The sequence below is a fragment of the Zootermopsis nevadensis genome, unplaced genomic scaffold (assembly GCF_977971745.1).
Source record: "Zootermopsis nevadensis isolate Lab colony 2312 unplaced genomic scaffold, Znev_1.0 Znev_ptg000019l, whole genome shotgun sequence".
In the NCBI taxonomy this organism is placed as follows: Eukaryota; Metazoa; Arthropoda; class Insecta; order Blattodea; family Termopsidae; genus Zootermopsis; species Zootermopsis nevadensis.
This window is the reverse complement of record NW_028259151.1, coordinates 11,214,086-11,236,525: the sequence shown is the minus strand read 5'-3', so window position 1 is coordinate 11,236,525 and position 22,440 is coordinate 11,214,086. Positions and strand designations below refer to the sequence as shown.

Below are 22,440 nucleotides of genomic sequence, written 5' to 3'. Positions count from 1 at the left end.
GCGTCAGCAGAAGTAATAGCAATTGGAACAAACGGTGACTGTGTTCAGAGGAAGATGGTCTTTGACATGTCACGTAGTAGCTCTGAGCTTAAGCATTAAGACAAAAAATTCAATAGTGTATGAAAATAAAGGAACTTTGACATTAATCTGAGAGGTACATGTCTCACGAATGGTTTATGACCAGAAACCTACAAGATCTTAATAATGCTAACAGTGAATGTGAAATATTTAGTATTATGAATGTCTCAAACTCTCATAATTTAAAATAACAAATTGTTGTTGAACTGTATGCATGTATTTAAATTAAGTTTCCACTGCAAGATAGAAATTAATTTTACCTTGCCATATTCTGTCAGAAGTTTGTGATCAGAATGATTGGTGGTGGGAAGAGGTGTTCAGTGATATTCATTGGCAATGATCAAAGATGTGGAGGATATGTAGATAATGGGTGGAGAGTCAACAGCACGGCCACAAACCGGACACTGTTAAGCTCTGTAAAACTGCATTTCATGGTTCCCCCTGCACATCTGCTACATCGAATTTTTGTATCACTAGTTCCTCCCTTCTTAGGTGAAAAATATAGGCGTGTGTATGTAGACTTTTTGGGTCCAAGTCTTGCTCTACTTCTTATGGCAGGTATGTTGCACTATGGTCATGCCTCAAAGGTACCCTCTGCTGCTGCAAGTACAACACCTACTGAAGTGCTACTACTTTATTCTGTGCTGATGCCAGTAGCAGCATATGTTCTTGGTTGGCTTTGCCAGGCCACAGTGACTCTTACTGAGATGACAGCCTTGCTAGGGTATGGCATGTTTGGTCATGTCTTCACTCTTGCTGTATCGCTGTTTTTTTATCAAGAAGCGAGTAATGCCTTCTTCTTCTTTTCATTAGCTATATTTGGTGGGCTGAGTGCTCTTAGGGTAGCACTGGTCTTGTTGGCATCAATCCCAGTCCCTGCAGCACGTCTTTTAGTATGTAGCCTTGTGGCTACGTTACAGTTGCTCTCTTTGGTGTTTCTTCATTTTGCTTACATGCACAGAACCTTTGTGTATGCAGCCGCTGAGCAGACAGACACAAGTCTGTAGTTCCATTTTTGCAGTTTGCCTATAGGTTAATCAATGTAGCAGCTGACTCTTCAGAGCAAATCACTGCCCATTTTCCCTTTGCAGTCAGTCTTTAGATGAAGACCTTCAACAAGAATGTGAGGAGTGCACCTACCCCTACTAAAGTGGTTCAGAGCCCACATGAAGCTGTCAGTCCCTTCTCCTGGTCATCATCACGCTACCATTAAGCGCAGCATAGTCCAATGCACCTCAGAAATGTAGGCTACTCCTTAACCATTGCTAACATCAGCATAAGACAGTTTCTGCTTTTAGTGAAGGCATCATCAAAAACAATACACATTTATATTTATTGTAACATGATTGCAATAAATACTAGCCCACCCATTCTTTTTGTTGATGACCTCCAAGAGAAGTTCCATAGGTTTGGATCCAGGTACAATGTAGGCTTTGTACCGCTGCAAAGATAATCACTGTGTAGTTTGGAATTACTTTTCCTTGTACTTCATTAAATATTTACCACATCAAAAACATTTTCAAATAAAGGTTCGTCTTAATGAGATCTACGTACATGGAGCACTCTGAGAGTATAATTTTTGTGTGTCTTGCATATTGTTTGTAGGAAACGTGTACCTTAAAAATGGGACTATTTCACGATTTGTACTAATGTTCTTCAGCCAGAAGCCAATACAATTGTTTGTGAAGCACATATATTTCTTTCATTATACCTACCAATTTTATGAACAATGAGCCCTTTTGAGGAAGTAAATAAAGTTTAATTTCAGGTTTAAATGTAACATGGAGGATTTATTGAACTGACAGTCAAAATTAAATTTGCCAGACAACTTTTCAGTGCAGGCTTTCAAGCCCAAATGTAAACAAATTCTGTTCGGTATTCTGCAGACACAACAGGTAAACATATGGACTCCTTCCCTGTATGCATTCTCTTTGACCATGTTGTGCAAGAAATGCATAACGAGTCCTTAGAAGGTTCGAAGGCTATAAACAATGCTGACTGGGTGAAGCAAGAAATATCAAAGGGACCAAGTAATTGTACAGAATTTTTATTGTGAATTGGTATGGTTTAAGAATAGGGAAGAATGTGCCATATTCTGATGTGTGATTAAAGCTACTACTCACTTTCATCTAGTGCCAACATTAAAAAAAAATTGTAGTGTTTTTGCCCCCCCCCCCCATGTGCCTTTTACCTTACCACACATTCAACTCCCTGAAATCCATCAGAACATAATAAATAAATTTACACAGAAGTATAATTACAATAAGTATTATTCCAAATACAATTTATTTTAACTGATGCTTTATTTTTACTGCATCGCTTCGTCAACTTGAGACCATCCTAAGGTGGCACACAATCTTAGTAAATGCTAAATTGAACTGTATGACATACTGTAGTTATCTTAAGCTTAAAGTAATAAATAAAATGATGAACTTCAAGGACGCTTTTAATGCACATGTAAGGATCTTCTAGGATGTAGTTTACATATTTATAAATTACAGCAATAAGATCAAATAATGACTAGTATTAGTACTAGTGGTGACTCAAATCCTGGAGTTAATTTCAATTGAAACTAAGCATGACTATATCAAAAATAGAGGAGTTCCTTTAATGAAATCAATCTGAAGCAGTACCCCCAGATACAACAAAAAAATGCAAGGAACAACATTGGCATTTGTAACATAATAAGTAATGATTCAAAAAAGAAATACATTAATGTTAATTCCAAAATTCCAATCATTCATGGCCTAATAAGACTACATTAGCTCAATCACCCTATTTGACCATTAATAAAATCATACAATTCTCAAGCCTATAAACTCACAAAATTCATCATTAGAACACATGCTCAGATTATACACTTATGAAACACATTTAAAATAGAATAATTTTGTTACCCTAATAGATGATTTAAATAATATTACCAGGGGTGAAAATACCAAAATATGCTCAAGATGGTTGTTTTCTGGATTGTTGCACCATGTAGTCTGGTAGAAGTTTACCGATGTTTAAGAGGTCCTTGCTACCTCCATCATCAGGGCGATGCCTTATACTTTACATACAAACACACAAGCGTCACACATGCTACTGACCTTAAAACCCTGCTGTAAAATGGAAGTTTTGCAGGTAAGAGTAAAAGCTGTTGCAGGAGTGAATTCAAATAATATAGACCTCTATAGTAATTTGTGCACATTTTAATGAAATATATATCTGAGCATATATGATGGTAATTCAAAATTACTGAATAAGTATTGATAGAAATAACATTAACTGGTTGTTAATTTTCAAAACCAGTGCTAGAAGGGGGCTCATGGCCCTTGCATTCAACATGAAAACTATTCTAAGCCTGAGGAAAGAAAATAGTTTCATTACCCTGCAGTACACAACCTGCTTTGTAATTATTTAACTTGTGGAGTTACACGTGATATCTTATAAGAAAGAATTCCATTCTGTTCCTTAAATTATATATTGAGATTATTACATTCAACACACAATAGTTTAAATATAAAAAAACAACCAGTTTATTAGTGGAAACATTTTTAAATTAAATAGATTCAGACCAATTTCATAACGTAATGCACCACCTATGCACTTAAAATTAAACTGAACGGGGGCTATTTATATGGTGAATAGGCTCATTCATTACATAATATTCTTACTATAACGCATGTTCGGTACAATATTTATTTGTATTGACATACGGTGAAACAGCAAAACCAGTTCTACAGCGCACTGTATAAAGGTATTTCATTGCAGACTATGAAGTTGTAGGATTCATAGTTGGCTGAGGTGTGTAATTAATTGTAACTGAAAGATTTTGTGCCTAGGTCGGGGGTATCTGTAATTACAGTTTAAATTATGAGGGTGTTTAAGTAAGTGGAATCAATGAATTAAATACTTACGTACGCATAACGATGGCAAGTCTCCGGCTTGTTTTCTGTACTTGTGATGTACTATTTATTTAACATCCTATTTTAATTGCAATCTTTACACTTCATATTTGAGAAAGATTTTAAAGGAGGGGTTTCTTTTTCAGCATGTCACTTGTAATAACTACTTCCCATTACGTAAGAACTTCCGGTATGAGAAATATGATCGAACGTACACAGCAAACAGTATGAAAATCACTCATAATACCTTTTTGAAATATGTAGAGACAGATTTACATCAAAACAGTTAACACCAAACAAATGGAAACGTAAGTGTTGTTTGCCGAATAAAGACTTCAGATAAGAGAGTACGTGTCAGTAGAGTGACTAGGTACAGACTATGTAATTTGTAGTTGTATGAGGAACTAGTATTGTATTTGTTCCATGCCATGTTTTATTTGTGAACTTTGAATTTGGTTTGGTTAGGTTTTGTGGGAAGAGAAGACATGAGGTTACTCTGATTAACGTGGTTGTTGGACGGATTTTGATTGTTTGGTGACTAAACTTATAAGCACGTTTTTCATATTAACGTTGTTGGATACAAGTGGTGGTTGAAATTCCACTGGGTGGCAAACAATACCTCTGTGTTAGATTAGGCAGGGACTTTAGATTTGTTTACATTACATTACTTTGGGCAAGGTTAGGTTTCCATTTGTAGGGTTAGGTAAAGTTGTGTTGGAATGGTTTAGCGGTGTCAGGGTTAGTTTAGGTGAGTCAGATGAAGTTTGCAAAGGTTAGGTAAGGTTAGATTGACTTTTCGTGGTAGGTTAAGTGAGATGAAACAAATGACGAGCTATTTACCTATGGTTAGAAAATCCTAATTTGGAAAAATGTATGTTGGTGGAGGGGGTCAAGAACACATGAGGAAATAAAAATACTGCTAATACAAATGGTAACAACAATAGTAATTTATAACACTTGTGGAAGCAAGCAGGAAAATTCATTAGTCACCATCTATGCCGAGGCACTGTCTCTCATGAGCTAAACTGATTTTGTTGTTGGATTGTGTAAAATTGTTACCTGATCATAACATTATCAGCATCAGATTTGTTGGACTGGATGTTTGTGCAATAGGAAAGAAGGTTGTATGAGTTCTCTGTAAAATATGTTTTAGATTGGCTTCATATGACAATATTCATGCTGAGATTGACAGTTCTCAAAGACCATTTCATGAGGACTGTGCCTCTTCACACTTGGGTGAAAATTAAGCCCATGAATTGATATTAACTAATTATGTTCTTTCCATTTCAGAATAAAGGCTAATGCAGGAATCCTGAGCAATTATGAGGTACATAAATATTTTCTGACCTTAAGTAAAATGAGTTTTCACATTGTTAATTTGCATGATTAAGGTTATGTGTGTGTTAATAGGTACTCAGGCTACTCCAAGAACTTCGCAGTCAACAGAAACGCAGCAATACTAGAAGCCATCTTGCTACAATTACTTATGAGGTAAATTCTTTAGTACCATAATCTGTGACATGGGAAGATGTAAATGTGCCCATTATCAAACTAATTTTTCTGTTTCAGACTATCCAGTACCTTCAAGACACTCCATGCAGTCACCAGTCACCAGAAATAATTCATAACTTTTTAAAAGCACTGGAACCTTTCAAGTTAACTAAAGCAGAGAAAGTTATGTTACTCAACAGTCCACCAACAACTCCATTAGAAATTCAGCTTGTATGTATTAATTTTCCCAGTTGATGTGAAGAATTATATGAAATGTCAGAGGCGTGATTTGAAGGGGCATTCCTAGCAAAATGCTGCAGGAGTTGTGTTGTGACAGTGCCTGTATGAGGGCTGGGGGTTTGATAGTCGTGGATTACGATCACTTTCTTTGTGAGCAAGCCAACATGTCTCTGGATGGTTTCCTTTAGGTGCTCCAGTGTTGTCAGTAGTAGTGTGCATTCATTGTTACCCTGTGGTACGGGAACCCTTTTTAACTTATAATTTTTTCTACAACATGCCCTTTGAGAAAAATGCACTTTTGTTTTGTTTCATTGACACCTCTGTGCCTAAATTTCAAAACAGAAAATATCAGTACCAGTAATGCAGCTGTATTTTCATTTCCACCTTTTGGTAGTTATCTTGCCTACAAATTAAGAAATGGACTGAAGCATCGCCGAAGTGCACTTAAGTGAACATTTCATTGAAATTTCAATTGCATGTTTCAGATGGTGGAAGAAAGTGAGGAAAGGCTAACAGATGAGCAAGTTGAACAACTGCTGCAGATTGTAGTTAACTGTCAACTTGTGCAACCCGGTCTTCTCCAGAACTAGTGCAACAAAGTTACAAATTCAACATTTCCATCTAGATAAGAGATGGGTTTTGAGGTTATCACAACTGTGGTCTTCAACATGATGCCATGTGGTCTGCAGGTTGTTACCAGTGTTTTGGAAGGATTTCTTGCCTCCATCAGGGTGATGTAGTTTTAAAACCCACAGTTCACAAGATAAGGGGTACTGAAGACAGTAATTTATTCTAGTAACATGAATGTTCAATAAAACAAGCATAATATCAATGCAGTGTAACTGAAATGTGTTGTTTTGGTCTCAATTTACTCAGTAAAGATGACTTTCAAACTGCACATTTATTGCGTGATATTAATTTGTTACATTTCATAATAAATTACTTGCTAATAATTATTATATCATTCATGAATCTTGAAACAAGGTAATCTTTTGTATCCTTACTCAACTGCCGATACTGAATTTCCTGGGGATGGGAGCGACACAAACTCTCCTCCTAACAGAAGCAGCAGCGTGCTTTGGAAACAATGTTACCTCTTTTGGTCACCTAGATCCTCAATAGAATCTTCATCAATCTATGAAAAAGCAGATAATTACATCACACTAATACTAACAGTAACAGAATATTTTCATTAAATAGCAGCCTGGGCAATAATTTTAACACTTCATGCTGCTATGAAGGCTCTATCAGTAATGTATAATGTGATATGTTAGACAGGAACAGGATATTACCACATGAAATGGTCCACTTCACAAGCCGCCATCCTTAGGTCGCACTACAATCTTTCAAAGTAAATCTTTATTACAGAATAACAGAATGATCATTTTTCATATGTTTTTTGTGCACCACAATTTAAGAACCCCTGCTGTAATAAGTGATAAAATGCTTCTTTACATATATAAAAAAATTGTGCTGCTAATTATGTTATATATATTGTCAAATAAGAAGTTCCAGGTAGCGCAATCAGTATAGTGACTGAACTGACTACAGGCTGAATGATTGGGGACTGGTCCCCAACAGGGGCAGAGGATTTTCAAGACACATTTTCACCGACCCAGTACACAAGAAAGATGTGGTGCCACATCCCAAAACATTCACCACTCATTTGCAATAGAGCTTGATCCCCCAAAAATCTTAAAAAAGTGTTCTCCTTTTTCTTCCTGTAGAAATACAGAAATTTAGTAAGCAAGTATTCATATTAATAGTATCCCCTCCGGTCTTAGAGCCTGATTTTGTTGGTTTCCAAGGAACAGCTGATAATACAAGAGCTTCAGAGAGCTGTCAACTGTAGCACAGTATTCAAGCCCTGGTGTTCTAGACCACTGTAAACTGGAGGGGTTAAAGAAACAATACACAGACTGTTACATTTTGCTTACCTCAGGCCACTTTTCTGGAATGATGTCAAAAAGCTCATCCTTAACATCACCTTGGATGACAATCTCATCATCACCAGTCACTGATGACCCACATGCAAATTTGGTACCAAAGAACTTTGATGCCACTTTTAGATCGATATCTGAAAGGTAAAATAATGGTCCAAAACATCTATATATTTCTTAATAATTCATTCAGTGATCTGAACATCCATTACAATACATAATTTCAGGGCCCAAACTTCATATTGAGGTTCACTTCCCCACAAACTGTTATCTTCGCTGATCACATTAGAATCACAACTTCAATCAAGTGAGCTACTGTCTGTCTACATTAAAGAAACAGGTGGCAACTCATCTCCCTAAAATTGCAAGAAAGTGTCAAAAAATTGTCACAGAACATGCCATAGGAAACATTTATATGTTTCTTACAACTGTCCACATCTTAATTTACACTTAAATAAACAGTAAAACTTTCATTACTCATGGAACTCTACAGTAAAAATCAGTCTATTAGGATGATATATGCAACTGAAAAACCTGCAGATTTAGTGACGGGGATGTAGAAAGTGCATTTGAAAAATTCCACTTAAATTCATTATAAGAAAATAGAGTATGCAACAATATGTAATTACTGCTCAGCACTGACATGTCACGTCATGACAAGCAAGCATGCCAAGTTGAAAGGTCAAGAAACTTCAGAGAAGTTTTTAAAAGTACCAAACCAATTTTAACTTCTTTTTTCAGTCCCCCACTGTGGAGAATGCACATGCAAATGTGATTACACAAAATATTCTGATAAACACTTACCAAATGTGCTAAGCCCTGTTACAACAGTAACAGATTTCTTCTTACCCCGAGGAGCCCGCGATACGCACACTTGCTTTGGACCATCCTCCTTCTTGCGTGCTTTCATGATACCCTTCCCACCCCGCTTCTGTCGCTTCTTTTCCTCTTCGCCTCCTCCTCCTTCTCCATCTTCTTTCTCCCCTACAAAATGTGGACTCTCAATTCAGAGAATTACTGTCACAGTCAAATCAAATTACATGTCCCTTCCCCACCGTGAAATAAAATGGCATGAAAAGTACACCACAAAAAACAAACTGGTGCTAATCAATGACGATGTCTGAATAAGTGTACTCTGCACTAGTTTCCCAAGCCTGTAAGTCAAGTACCTTAGATTTCACAGGTTCAACCTCAAAACGTTGTGACCAGGTATCATGTAACATAATATACCTTAGTGAAGTAATCAGATAAGAATATTGCACCTGCACTTCATATCTGTTCTTCAGATCATTCTTAATCATTCTATTGATAAATTATAAACTCCTGTAGATTGGTAAAAAAAGAGAATAAATTACATATAATGTTCAACAGATGACACCTCCAACATGGATTCAATTATATGCATGAAAATAAATGTGAAAAAATTATTGGTTGTAAACAGAAAATTCAATCATACATGGTCTACCATACACAATGTACGAGGCGCATCTACAAAGTAAGTTTCCCACTCGTCCCACAGCTAGCAAACCTTATATTGCGCGAAGCGACTGTGCGTACGTGATAGAGCAATGACGTAGCATGGCCCATGCACTAACGGTACTTCCCGCGTTCTCACAGTAGCATCGTTGTAGCTGTTTAAGATGGAGGTTCTTATTCCAGCTCCCGCCAACTGTGAAGTGCGGTCAGTGATAAAGTTTTTGAATGCACAGAGCATAGCGCCGATCGAAATTCATCGTCAGCTGTGCCAGGTCTATGGGTCTAACGTCATGAGCAAGCAGATGGTGCGTCGCTGGTGCAGACAATTTTCAGCAGGCCATTCAGAACAAGCGGCGCGGGATGCTTAGTGCCGGTATTGTCTTCCTGCACGATAACGCTAGGCCGCACACGGCTCGACGGACAGCAAGTCTCCTGCAGGAGTTCAGCTGGGAGGTGTTTCATTCACCCTACAGTCCGGACCTCGCTCCCAGTGATTTCCATCTTTTCCTACACCTCAAGAAATTCCTGTCCGGTCAGCGTCAGCGTTTTGAGAATGACAGAGAGGCGGAGATGGTTGTCACACAGTGGTTCCAATCCCAGGCGGCAGACTTCTACGACACAGGTATTCAAAAGTTGGTCCCACGGTATGACAAATGTCTCAATTCCGGTGGCGAATATGTTGAAAAATAGCTGGACACTTGCTGTATCTGTTGCAATAAATATTTCCATGAAATTGTGTTTTGTTTCTGTAAACGGCCCCAGGAAAACTTACTTTGTGGACGAGCCTCGTAGTAGCGTATGAAAAATAAGACAGCTGTTTAAAAACCTGAAGTCAGTTTAACTACTGCCTATTGCTTGGGAGAAGAGCTTTGACCTTGGCAGTGCCCATGGATGTTGCAGGGGCAACATACTGACCTTGTCAAATTTATAGGCTTTTACTGTGCCTTAACTTCCCCCCACCCCAAGCACTAAATGGCATATAGTGGGACAGTTTTTTTTTACTTTATAGTTATAACTATTTTCTTTGACTTTTCATGGCTATCTTCCCATATCCCCAATAATCCCACACAATAATAAGTTTTCCAGTGCAGATTAACTAAACACGCTGCTTTCAAGGAATATATCCCCCATGTTGGGCAACTGTTTACTGTATAACCATGTTAATTTTAACTGCTAGGTATGAACATGTACTTACCTAGTTTTAAAACTCTCTCAAATTCTGAAGGCATATTTCGTTCTAACCACAATTTGCATTTCTCATATTCTGGATAGTATTCACAATACTGCAACAAGCAAGCACAATTATTACCCTAAATGAATATACATGAAGTGCAAAGTTCATAATCAACCATCTAGTCTCTAAATCACACTCACCTCTATTGGCAAAGAACAATTACCACAATATAACACTTGAATTGGATAGGTTACTCCAGGCTGTGGCCCAAGGGGGAAACCGTTCTGCACACCAGTCATTCTTTCTGCAAAGAAACATTAGTCTAAAATTATTAATTATTTACACATAAAATGAATAGGCAGTGTGCATCTACTCATCAGTGTTTCTTCCTTGAAACAATTCAATTTGTGTGCAATAATCCTTAACATGATGCACAGCATACTGTGTGGAAGCACCTGGACAAACCTTTGGGAATTTTTAAATGTTCTTGACACTCCAGTATGAGTAAAGAATGCCATAAGGATCCAAATACAATACATCTTTTCTGATACAAATATAAATTACATAGTTCCTTCTTCAATTGTTTTATCCCCAAACTCTTTTCCTGGCCTAACACAATTTTTATCGGTACTCTCTCAAGAAATTTGTTTTGTCAAAATTTAATGTTGGTTTACTGGCTTTTAAATCCAATTGTTCAAGCCATCAAAGACATCATTCACACAAATTTGGAAATAATTTCTGGATGTGAAATAATATTATTAGTATCATCCACAAAAGGTATACACCACTAGTATACACTGTACTCCGTCTCATTTAATTGGCCAGAAAGCAATTCGAATCAAAGCGAGTGTTGTTAATTCAAATCGGCTTAAACGAAGTGAGCACAATGAAATGAAATTTCATTTCTCGAACATTCATATAACGATAAATAACTGTATGGATATTTGTACTTTCGTTATTTACTAAATATGGTGTGTTGCTCATCTACATGTTTTGCTATCCCGGGAGTAAGTCGACAGGAGAACCTCTCAGCAATATAAGACACAAAGAATATAACTGAAACCTGGACCGGGCTGTTATTTAATCGGCAACATGGCACTTCTTGAAGTAAACTAGTTTTTAACCAACACAACATACTCGCTAGCCAGGAAACTGAAAATATAAAGACTGTTATTTCACCTGTTTTTCTTACCTGAAGAAAAATTTAATACATATCAATAGCAATAAAACATGTAAACACAGAACACACTACAATTTCAACCTCTTATATCACAATTCATAACAATCCAATATGAAATTCGAGACAAGAAAGTTACCACATCATTTGCATCACGGCTGAATAGATTATGGCACATTGAACAAATTTCCCTCCAATGACTCTAACTTTCCCTACCATTTATCAAAGAGAAATTTACCTGCATTTGATGGCAATATATACCCTGATAAAAATTTTCACTGCACAGAAAGTACTCTCAAAACAGATTCAGCATTTCACAATCACAGACTTTTGATCCCTCTGCTTTTACCCAGAGAGTGTATTAATGGATTTTATACATTTCCTAGAACAGACAGGGAATACATTACTTTCCTAAAGTGAATTAACCAATCCAGCTTCCTTATGGAGACGAACTGTGAAGATGCCTGTCTTCTGGGTTGTTGAACCATGTAGTCTGAAAGACTCGACAGTCATCTACATACTCATGCATGTCTTTCACTAATAAGAAGAAATTATACATTAAAGATTCTGCTATAAGTCTCATTCCATTAAGCAAAATTAAAGAATAACCTTCCATTTGTGCAATAAAGCAAATCATATTTTTACCTATAGTCTGTGGAAGAATGATGAAAATCAATTCAACAAACTTTCAAAACAAATGTTCTAGCATAAAAGTACAAAGACATAAACTAATGGAACAAAATACCAAAATACACATTACAAAATATTCAAAGATAATCAGAATTTATTTGAATAGGTTTTCACAAACATACCATTACACTGATTACTTTTCAGACACAAATAATTTTAAGTTCATACTTTGTTATTTAAAGTACTTGATTACTGTGGCAAAGCCCAATCTGCACTTCCACCATCAATATGATGATAGAATTTGTACTTTGCCCAATTCAGTTCTCTCCCCACATCAGTAACATACTGAAATTAATACAAAAGAGAAACTGCACATAAAATAACATCAAAATATTGACAATGCTCTTTACTCACATACTTATACCAGTATTGTTGCACATAAATAACTGGAGAGCAGAAATTATACTCGCTAAGATCACAATTTACATAACACACAAAAATACATAAACATGAGATTTAATGGCTAAAACACTGCTTGCAACAAACATATCACATACCCAAGTATCAACAGGTTTAGTACTTCCAATGTTGCACCAACTGGCTATGAAATATTTAAAATATGTCTCCTACATAGAGCAGATTTTCAAAGAAATAACTATACTACTGGAATCCAATGATGCACTGTATGTCCAACACTGTTTCTAAGCTGTGATGTATTGTTACTGTGGCCTGCTTTCTCCTTATCGTCTTCAGATATAATGTATAGTTTCCATACTGAACAACAAGCGATGAGACTAGCACAGAGGGCACTGATAGCAAATCATCCCTACATGTCATCACAGTCCACCTAGCTGCTGCCGCTTACTGCTATCAAGTCGCTCCAATAATGGAAGATCACTGTCTGAGTCACTAGAATCACTTGAGGGGGCAGAATCAGCAGGAGACAATTCATCAGTGGAATCTTCTTCCTTCTTCACATTTAGTGCTGCCACTGCTGACCGAGCCTTCTTTCTCTGTACCAAACAATGCAGAAACTTTAAGAAATATATGCAATTTAATACACACTCTTACAGGCAGTCATATCTTCATGCTCTTCCAGAAAATATTTATTAACCTACATCATAAGGATACAAAAATATGGAATAATTTTAAATTGTAACTAGTTAATGAGACACAAATATAATTAATCTGACATAAAGAACAAATTTTATATTATGATGCAGTATACACAAAAGATACCCTATTTTATGTTAGTTTTAACATCTCTGAGGATAGATTTAAACATTTACATGTTTTAAATTGATTATGTTAATGATGCTTTCTTAAAAGGTGTTCCTCTGACAAGTCAATTCTAACTATAATGCTATATTAGATGTAAAATAGCAGGTACTAAAACTGACTTTATCATCAAGCTTTTGGTACTCACGGTAAAGTTGGGATATGCAATGCTATGTACAGGATACTGCACAGCTTACCTTCTTTTGGGGTTGCTGTGGAGAAGGTCGTCCACGGGGTCGGAACACAGGGATGAACTTTTCTGCAGCTGTCTGAACTCGCCGGATATCAAAATCTTGGTCTACACGACTTACAGTTTGTAATCTACCAGAAAATGCAATTTAAATTTATAAATTCTCAGAAACATGTTCTGATTCAACAGCTTTAAACCTCTGCAGTGTCCATCATAGTATATTGTCTTCAAAAGAAAACATAACCCACTGATAAAAGCTATTCCTTTTGTTTGTTTTGTTTATTCATTAAGTACAACAATGATGCTGTACAGTCTTTGGCAAAGAAAAGTAATTTTGGAATATTATGTAAGAGCTCAGAATCATGAACCATAAGAAATGAACTTGATGGTGAATTTCAATCAAGTGCATGTATGATCAAATGCCTGCAAGTATCAAAGATGCATATAAAATGGAAGACTGAAATTGTTTGTAAACAAGAGACTTGTGAGCATTCATGGAAACTGAATCTACTGTACTGAGGAATTGGATGAATGGTTCTGGTCATATGAGGAGTGGTTCCATTTGGAGTGGTTAATTCTCAGAATTTTCATGTTATATTGGGTTAGGTGGCAAACAATCCTCAAGAGCTCCATCAGAGAACTCTACACTGCCAAAAAGCAGGAGTCTGGTGAAAGAGGAAAGAACGGCAGCATGGAAGGTTCCAAGCATGAGCTACCCGGAGGTGCCACCAGTGCAGATCTTGACGATAGTACTTTCTTTAATAAGTTTCTTCCATGTGCTGCATCTCTTTCTGAACATACAGCTGAACACATACTGTTTAATTTTCCCTTCCAGCTTGATTTATTAAAATAATATATACAGGATATTTAAATTAACTGGTCTGATACAGTGAACTTAAATGACACTGCAAAGATTTAACTTACAAAGCATTAACACAAAAAAAGAAAGTGTTAATCGAGAAGCAAATGAGAGAGAGAAAACTTAAATTTCAGTGGTATGTTTTCTGGTAAAAGTTATATGAAAAATATAAAAATGTCAATATTCCTGCTAACTCACTAGTATATTTTCTTTCAACATCAGGATAAAAATAATCCTGAAATCAAAAGGAGGGTCAAAAGAATGCAAAAGGAAATCAATATATGCAACACAGTAAGAACGCAAATGATCAAACTTGTTTATTAAAATATGAGAACTGAGGTTGTCATGACACTAAAGATGTTGTTTTTCTGGGTTGTAACACCATGTAAATTTGCCATAACAAGAAAGGAAAACATAACCCTGGAAACTCGTTCACTAACATAACAAATAAGGCAAAGAATTTAAAAGAAACTCAAGTAATTCATTCTATGGCACATGCAAACTCAGGCCAAGTTTTCCTGAAAGGCTAAAGTATCTTCTCACCTGCTATGGAGTTAGTATTTTCATCAGAACAATTCCAAATAAGCTCACCTCTGTTCTTCACTTGTAACATACAAGTCATCAGGTTTATGGTACATATTGTGGTTAACATATGCTCGTTTATTGTAAAAAAGCGCATCACAGGTTGTGCATTTTATCAAGTCCCTGTAATCACAACATAATTTCACAATCATATGTAATCTAAAAAAATGTTACAAATACTGTTTTTCAATATTAAAAAACACACTAAAAAATAAGGAAAATATATAACCACTATTTGCACCTGAAGAATTACACAGAAAATATGAAAGTAAATAGAAATCATGGATTAGGTTCCTACTACCTTCGTGGAGAACAATGACTCCTATTTACATGTGACTGCCAGCACATCAAACAATTAAAACTTAAATCTTGAAGTGTATACTCAATAGTGAGCAAATCTAATTCTTGATAGTGCTATTTCCTCCACAACAGATGCAATGGGTAGATGGCAATGACATTTCCTGCATCTGTAAACACACTTCATATGTTCTTCAGCATGTGCTGCAGGAAGGTGACCTGGACAACTGCAGACTGTTAAGACACAGCGTATTCAGAATGTGAACCACTCATAATCACATAACTATACCATAAGTAAGATTTTAATGTACTGCACTGAAATCCACTCTAATTATCCCCAGTAGTTTAGGCTACGTAAGATATTAAACCTGACATATCTCAGCAATTACTGAAGTAGGTTTTATTACTGTTTTTATAAAGAAGAACAATAGATTACTTACACTGTTGTAGAAAGTATTCACAATTTCAACCAGAAATAATAAATAGCTCTGTGGATCACTGAATGCAAAGTGTTGCCCCCAACCCGGATCAATTCTGGCCCAAATTGATAAGTAAGTGGCAATTTATATCTTTTCAGCTTTTCAACAGCAATATCAGCCTCAAAAGAAATAGGGTCACGTACTGATGGCATTTCAGATATTCCTCAGTTTTGTCCCTGAAAATTCTACTAGTTTCACGTCTTTAATTGCTCAGATTACCTCAATTCATGTGACCTGCATTCTCAGACCACCGTAACTTAGCCTCCTTCCTCTGATCTACTAATTTTAAGCATTCATAATCAAACTATAGTTAGTTTAATAACTTAGAATTTCAGTGACCAAAAGTTTGATATTCTCTCTAAAACTTTCCTAAGCCCTACTGATGTCCACACAATCATTTAAGTTTTCAAAAGCTGCAACTTGTTTGAAACTTTAATCTGATACTGTCCTTTAACTTTCACATTGATTAACTTCCTGCAGTTGAAACCTTCCAAATCATATCTCTCCAGCGTTTGTCAGCTTACTGACACTCTCTCCATAACTCTCGCTACCATCAGATAGTGGTCAACGTCACACCCTGCTACTCTGAATCATTAGACACAAATCATACCGGGTCCTAGCACTGAAACCATAAATAGAAGCCCCATTTACTACAGTAGGGCACCGCTTATACGGCAGGTTAGGGACCAGACCCCCGCCGTAAAGCGAAAATCGCCGTAAAGCGGATCTTTGCCTTTTTTCACTTGCAAATGCATATCAAAGCCTAATAAGATGTTTACACTATCATACAGTAAGTGCACAATAGCGCTAGGCCTAAGAAAACGATATGAAAGTAAAATGAATATCAGTAGTACACACATTGTGGCTCGTTTGATCTTCAATCCACACAACTAAAAGTTTTTCCATGTCAGCAATAAGGCTATCTCTTTTTCTTATGACATTAGAGTTCATTCGTGTGGCACTTTTAATTTCATTTAACACTTTCTCCTTAGCGTTCACGATTGCACTAACAGTTTGGCGAGCTAGGCTTAGCTTACGTCCTATCTCGGCCATAGACATGCCTTGTTCACGAAGTTTAATTATATCTAACTTGGCATTTAAAGTAAGAGGCTTACGACTCCTCTTTTTATCGCTACTACCCTTAGACGCCATTGTAATTACACTGTAGTAACACAAAAATATTACGTAAATATACAGTTTGTAATAACTTTGAAAAATTGCCAGAAATATGGAGACGCGGAGCGCACAAAATCTGTAAACAGACTGAATCAGCGACGAGAAAATGGCGCCGGACGCACTTCTCTGACTCAGCTGTTGAGCGCCGTATTAGCGAATCGCCGTAAAGCGGGGCCCTACTGTATTCCGAGATTTACTGCATCCAAGCAGCATACTGACATTTAACTTCAATTATTAACTCACTCAGGGACTTTATTTTGTTCCTGCTCTGAGTGCTGACGCTCGAGATGTTTCTGCAGGTTGAACTTGACAATGTATTCAAAACCACACAGGTGGCAGTAGTAGACTGACTGTGCTTCACCTGCATTATTCACCCTGATCTTCTTTGATGGTGGTGGAGTAGCCACAGGCTGGAACAATGCCACAATCCTGACAAGAGTTCAAAGTTATGTTAATATCGAAACACACTGTGCCATGAAGGCAAAGGAAAGCGCCTGAATTTGCTTTACTGTCCAACTATCTTTACTCCCCTCTACAGAGGGAGAACCCATCATCCATTATAGCATTGAATGATATTGTAAAATAGTGTACACAATGAACAGCAGCACAGACACGGTACTTATCTTCCACTTTTAACAGGAATAGTTCAGGTATGAAAAATATTTTCTGCCACTACAGGCATAGTTTTCACATCCATAAACAATAGTAGGTTACATTTAGCAATTCAAATAGCAGACATGACCAATTCAGTACTTGTCCAGGCTGTAGAGTTTCATAAGTAGTACTCTTATAATCTTAAAAGAAAATATATAATTATCAAAGAAAATTTAGAACATCAAACAATTCAAATCAAATTACATATTACCGTCAGATAAATATTAGCTTTAAAATTGTAAGTCGCCCAAAGTGGACTAGTGGTCAGCGTGCTCGCCACTGGACCCAAGATTTTGAGTAGAAATTGTGCAGAGACAGTGGGCTAGCCACTCACTACTCATAAATTCACACTTCAAAGACAAAGAAACCTCTCAAATGGGAGGAGGCCAAAGCTCAGCTTCGGGCTGTTGCGCCGTAGAGTCAGTCAGTTTAAAATTGTATCTGATAACATTCTATTGTGAGGGGAAAAACTGTGTTATATGTTATACATGGTTAAATATGGTACCCTTCTTGTTCCATCTGCAAATTGACTGTTCTGTATTGTACTGTACATACCTCTTGTGTGTTGACTTGGAATGATATGCTTCGGCTTCATCTGTATAGAAAACGACACCACAGTCTCCACAAGGCAACAGCTTGCTGGGAGTACAATCAGGATGCTCTGCTGAAGTATGTTTATCCCGGTTGATTCTCAGTGGAAACTGCATCCCACAATATGGGCAAAAATGCTTTGCTGCACTTTCTGGGTGTTTACGAAACTTGTGTTGAATTGCAAGCGTTACACTGTCAAAAGCCTGAAAAAATATACACAATCTTATTATTTGGGCTACTTTAGGGATAGGTACATCTATCAGATTTAATGCTGAAAAATTACATCGGGGCAAGTAACTTATGAAAAAACTTTTTTCATGCAACCTGTTGGCTAACATTAGTTTTAACAATAAAGACATGCACATGTAAGTGAAGTGGAAGCTGCATTCAGTTACTTCCATTTTATGTTTCAAATAAAGCTATTTCGACCTAAAAGAAAATAAGTAAGAGGAAGATTTAAAAAACTGCATAATGAGAGGTTTCAAAATTTGTACTCTTCATGAGATAATGCCATGGGCAGAGCATGAAGAGCACGAGAGAGACGAGGTGCATACAGGGTTTTGGTGGAAAACTAAGAGACCATTTGGGAGACCTAGGCATAAGTCAAGTGAGAGATTGGTGGGGGGGGGGGGGGGGGGGGGGGGGTAAAGAAGCAGAATGTGTGGTTGTGGACTGAGTTCATTTGGGTCAGGATGGGGTCCAATGGCGGGCACTTGTAAACACAGTACTAAACCTTGGGAACCATAAACGATGGAAAATGCCTTGACTAAATAAGTGATTATGAGCGTTTCAAGAACTCAGCTCCACAGAATAACTTTTAAGTAGAGCATTTAAAAGGATCCCTTTCCTGGCACCTTAAGCTCATGTCTAACAAACAAAAACTTGACTGTAAAAGGCACGACAATGACACTGATGACAGAAGTTAAAAATTATTGCTCTAAGAAACCACATGGAAGAAAGTAACAAAACTATGCCAGGCTGTAAGAGAATCCCATCATTAAGGCCCTAAAAACAGTGTGCCTATAATATGAATGACAAAAACGTTACAGCAGTTCAACAGAAGCAAGGAAGATTAAAGCAAACAAAGAAGAAGTAATAAAATATGTATTGGTAGTTACAGAGACTTGGTAAATCCTATACTGCTAAGGACTGCATAATGTTGGACAAGCAATAGCAGTCATCTCAAAGGATGTCACATAATGTGCCATGAGGATGAAATGCAGCATGACGACAGAGGCACAAATATCACACTGTCCAGAGCTCAGTTAGATGTAATAAATTCCACGGGCAGTGGCTGCTTTAGCAGCTGCTGCTGCATCAGTAATGTCATTACCAAGCAGGCCTGTGTCAACAGCAGACGAAAACAGACTTCCATGTGCAAAACTTAGCACAATCTCATAAACAACTAATGGTCTCTGCCTACCCGCAGAAACTTTGCACTTAAGGAATCTGTGCATAAGAGGTAACATTTCTGAGGTTTCTGCCTCATGAAAAGAAGGGCTTCAGAACTGGCATACAGTTCAGCCATATGAATGGTTCATTAGTTACTGCCAACAAACCAAAATCTACACACCACTATTTAGTTGTTTTGCAGTTTTAAAAAATCTTAACTGAAGCTGCATACTGTATAAATATTTGTAATCACACAAGTGTTGTTGTTCTAGGTTGTCATGATGTGTGGACTGACTGTGATACTGACATTTCATATTGTCTACATCTTCAGCCATCATTAAGACAGGCTGAAGGTGGAGGAAATATCTCCCTGAGTCAACACAGCATCACAACTCAGATCAATATCTTCACTGCAATGAGAACCTCAAATCTCTTACAACATGAAAGTTAGTGCTTTAGTAACTATTGAAAATGATAAATTACAGTTAACATGAACAGAAGTACCTTAGCAGGATTTGAGGTTTTAACAGCTGTCCTCTGGATTGTAGTGCAATGTAGTCTCACCCTGATGATATAGGCTGCAAGGACTTGTGAAATGTTGGTAAATTTTTACCAGACTACACAGCACCACAACCCAGACAGCAGCCATCTTCAGAAGTACATTAAATTGTTACATAAATTGGAAAAGCATTACAACTTAATTACTATAGCAATGATGCAACAGAAAGGTGTCACGGTTTCCTGCTTTGTCAACACAACTTGCGACTCTGGTTGCAACTATGGTGTGAGAGAGGGAGTGTTATTCAATTAGAACTAGCTAAAATGCCATAATGTTTAATTACAATTGTGTACAATTTAAAAACTGACGACTAAAAGCTACTGGGGCACTGAAATATTCAGCATTAATGTACCTCGTCACACAGCTAATCACGGATCCTCCTAACTCTAGTTTTATCAGGCTTAGCATACTAACCTGACTACATACATCGCACACAATATCAGCATTGTTGCTAGATCCAGATTTACTACGACCTGGACTTGGTGTCAACTGTTTGTTAGAAGTCTTGCCAGCACTTCCAGGTCGGGATTTCATAGGCCGTCCCTTACTGTCAATCTCTTTGTTAGCATGTTTCCTAATGTCAATAATCAAGAGAACAATTTATTGCACACTGAACCTGATTTGCTACTGTATGAAGCAAATGTAAACTTGAAATTTTAAAAAAGCTACTCCCAGATGAGGCGAACAAGAAATCAACTGACCTGAAGTGCTCTTGAAGGGCTTCTTTTGAATCCAATTTGTTGTTGCAAAGCACACAGACATGCTTCTGAACAGATGACATTTTTTAAAATCAAATGCTACCGAAGTTTACACACGTCCGGAATAACCCCAAAACAGACCGACTATTTAGTTCCAAGTTCGGCTACAACGTTCCCCAAGGTAGCGCGCATGTGGGGTCACTGAAAACTAAGCTACAGCTATAGGTTGAGAATATCACATAAATCGTTTCCCTTTCCAACGTTTCAACGATAATAATTACAGGGTTAAGTTCGATGTAGTTTGTAGTATTGGAAAATGGGTAATAAAATGTAAATGGACCTTAACTAAGCTTGGAAATTTATTTCAGTAAGAAACTTCTCTTTTATATACCCGTTTTATGAAATAAATGTTCTGATATCATCGCGTCCATTGGAAAATCTGTAGTTAGTAATATATTTTAAATGTGTTTCAGAAAATGTTGGATTAGGTTCCATGTTGGATAACAAATACAAATTTTTTCGTATGATAGTATCCACTTAACCTGCATGCCGGATTTCACAGCAGCTCATGTTACTTCGATAAAGCTGGACAGGTACTAACAAAATTCCATATGTGTAATATGCTGTTGCCGTAATTTAATAATTTCGGTAAGAGGACGAACGAAGCCAGCAAGTAGTTTGAAAAACAAAAAACTCTTGCTTTCGCACTTCAGTGGTACTCTGTGCTCTGTACACTGGAACAACAACAGCGACAAAATGCAGCCCCAAGCAAACAATCACAGGTGTTGTTAGCCACAGATAACGTTCGCCGTCTGTTATCGCAGGTGTTATCAGAAGAGACTATTTAGTTTGGGCTTCAGGGATGACTCTTGCAACCCTAAATGCTAAAATGTTTGTCAAACCTCGGCTATTAACATGCTAGTTTTGTATGCTTGATCTTCCATGAAAAGGTGGAGTACATGCTATTACAGGCAATAATGTTTCCTCTTTATTACGCTTAGAACAACTGAAATAACACCAGTTACTCTTTCAATTTGTTAGTCCCTAAAACATTTATCTTCTCCACTTCTTATTCACATATGTAATACTCCTGCTCTGTATCTACTACTGCTCACTTTGACTCTTGCTCATTCCACAGTGAAAGACATCCAACTGAAATTTACACAGCCGAATAGCCAGTATTTTATAGTTCTGATAATTGTTCAATTGAGTTCTCCAATGATGTACCCTATCCCTCTAGGTATTTCTTGGCTTTTCAATTACCAGCCACCTGAGCTTACAAGATTCATGTGAACAGGCTGGCCACCAGTCTATGGGGAGAGTGAAACTCCTGCTTTATAGATGCATCAGCTAATACTCTTTAAAATACCTACAAATGTTGTATGCAATAGTGTTTATAAGTCAACAATTTGAAATATGGGGCCCCGTTAAACTTCTATGCTCTGACAAATATAACATAGACAAAAAATGTGCTTATATAATAGGTTCCTTCTAAAAGAACAATAATATTAATATTAAGAAGCCGAAGAGCTAAACTGCACTCTTTTGTACTATGAAAATTTATATTACATAAAAGAAATTTTAACACC

General features: G+C 37.0%; 4 protein-coding genes across 7 annotated transcripts; 2 read left to right on the top strand and 2 right to left on the bottom strand.

Annotated features, from left to right (window-relative positions):
- Positions 1–13: 13 nt before the first annotated feature.
- On the top strand, positions 14–1,770 carry LOC110841227 (protein YIPF3). The gene has a single exon (XM_022086566.2). The coding sequence runs from the start codon at positions 372–374 to the stop codon at positions 1,083–1,085; it is 714 nt and encodes a 237-aa protein (XP_021942258.1). The 5' UTR covers positions 14–371; the 3' UTR covers positions 1,086–1,770.
- Positions 1,771–3,982: 2,212 nt separating this feature from the next.
- On the top strand, positions 3,983–6,652 carry Polr3I (RNA polymerase III subunit I). The gene is made up of 5 exons (XM_022086569.2): positions 3,983–4,276; positions 5,259–5,295; positions 5,379–5,459; positions 5,538–5,690; positions 6,185–6,652. Exons 1-5 carry the CDS (start codon positions 4,269–4,271, stop codon positions 6,287–6,289), a joined length of 384 nt encoding a protein of 127 aa, XP_021942261.1. The 5' UTR covers positions 3,983–4,268; the 3' UTR covers positions 6,290–6,652.
- DENR (density-regulated protein) lies at positions 6,582–11,644 on the bottom strand. 2 transcript variants are annotated; one of them, XM_022086564.2, is made up of 6 exons: positions 11,482–11,644; positions 10,490–10,593; positions 10,311–10,398; positions 8,444–8,623; positions 7,637–7,776; positions 6,582–6,834 (listed from the first exon to the last, which is right to left on the bottom strand). In XM_022086564.2, exons 2-6 carry the CDS (start codon positions 10,586–10,588, stop codon positions 6,790–6,792), a joined length of 552 nt encoding a protein of 183 aa, XP_021942256.1. In that variant the 5' UTR covers positions 10,589–10,593; positions 11,482–11,644; the 3' UTR covers positions 6,582–6,789. The 2 variants fall into 2 exon arrangements, with proteins under 2 accessions (XP_021942256.1, XP_021942255.2); XM_022086563.2 differs by lacking the exon at positions 11,482–11,644 and adding an exon at positions 11,253–11,273.
- Positions 11,645–12,232: 588 nt separating this feature from the next.
- On the bottom strand, positions 12,233–21,535 carry LOC110841242 (uncharacterized). 3 transcript variants are annotated; one of them, XM_022086600.2, is made up of 7 exons: positions 20,855–21,356; positions 20,580–20,727; positions 18,167–18,405; positions 17,201–17,386; positions 15,015–15,128; positions 13,572–13,695; positions 12,233–13,109 (listed from the first exon to the last, which is right to left on the bottom strand). In XM_022086600.2, the coding sequence occupies exons 1-7, from the start codon at positions 20,932–20,934 to the stop codon at positions 12,933–12,935; spliced, it is 1,068 nt and encodes a 355-aa protein (XP_021942292.1). In that variant the 5' UTR covers positions 20,935–21,356; the 3' UTR covers positions 12,233–12,932. The 3 variants fall into 3 exon arrangements, with proteins under 3 accessions (XP_021942292.1, XP_021942291.1, XP_021942293.1); XM_022086599.2 differs by having other exon boundaries at positions 20,568–20,727; positions 20,855–21,353; XM_022086601.2 differs by lacking the exons at positions 20,580–20,727; positions 20,855–21,356 and adding an exon at positions 21,394–21,535.
- Positions 21,536–22,440: the final 905 nt, after the last annotated feature.

Bases quoted from the DNA above. Each gene is read 5' to 3' on its own strand.
- LOC110841227 (XM_022086566.2), top strand. From the start codon at position 372: ATGATTGGTGGTGGGAAGAGGTGTTCAGTGATATTCATTGGCAATGAT.
- Polr3I (XM_022086569.2), top strand. The intron at 5,296-5,378 runs GTACATAAATAT...GTGTGTTAATAG, and splicing joins GAATCCTGAGCAATTATGAG to GTACTCAGGCTACTCCAAGA. The intron at 5,691-6,184 runs GTATGTATTAAT...TGCATGTTTCAG, and splicing joins CTCCATTAGAAATTCAGCTT to ATGGTGGAAGAAAGTGAGGA.
- DENR (XM_022086564.2), bottom strand. From the start codon at position 10,588: ATGACTGGTGTGCAGAACGGTTTCCCCCTTGGGCCACAGCCTGGAGTA. The intron at 8,624-10,310 runs GTAAGTACATGT...CACATTTTGTAG, and splicing joins TGAGAGAGTTTTAAAACTAG to GGGAGAAAGAAGATGGAGAA. The intron at 7,777-8,443 runs GTAAGTGTTTAT...TTTACCTTTCAG, and splicing joins AACAGGGCTTAGCACATTTG to ATATCGATCTAAAAGTGGCA.
- LOC110841242 (XM_022086599.2), bottom strand. From the start codon at position 20,934: ATGTCATCTGTTCAGAAGCATGTCTGTGTGCTTTGCAACAACAAATTG. The intron at 20,728-20,854 runs GTCAGTTGATTT...TATTGACATTAG, and splicing joins GCCCTTCAAGAGCACTTCAG to GAAACATGCTAACAAAGAGA. The intron at 17,387-18,166 runs GTATGTACAGTA...AACTCTTGTCAG, and splicing joins TCCAAGTCAACACACAAGAG to GATTGTGGCATTGTTCCAGC.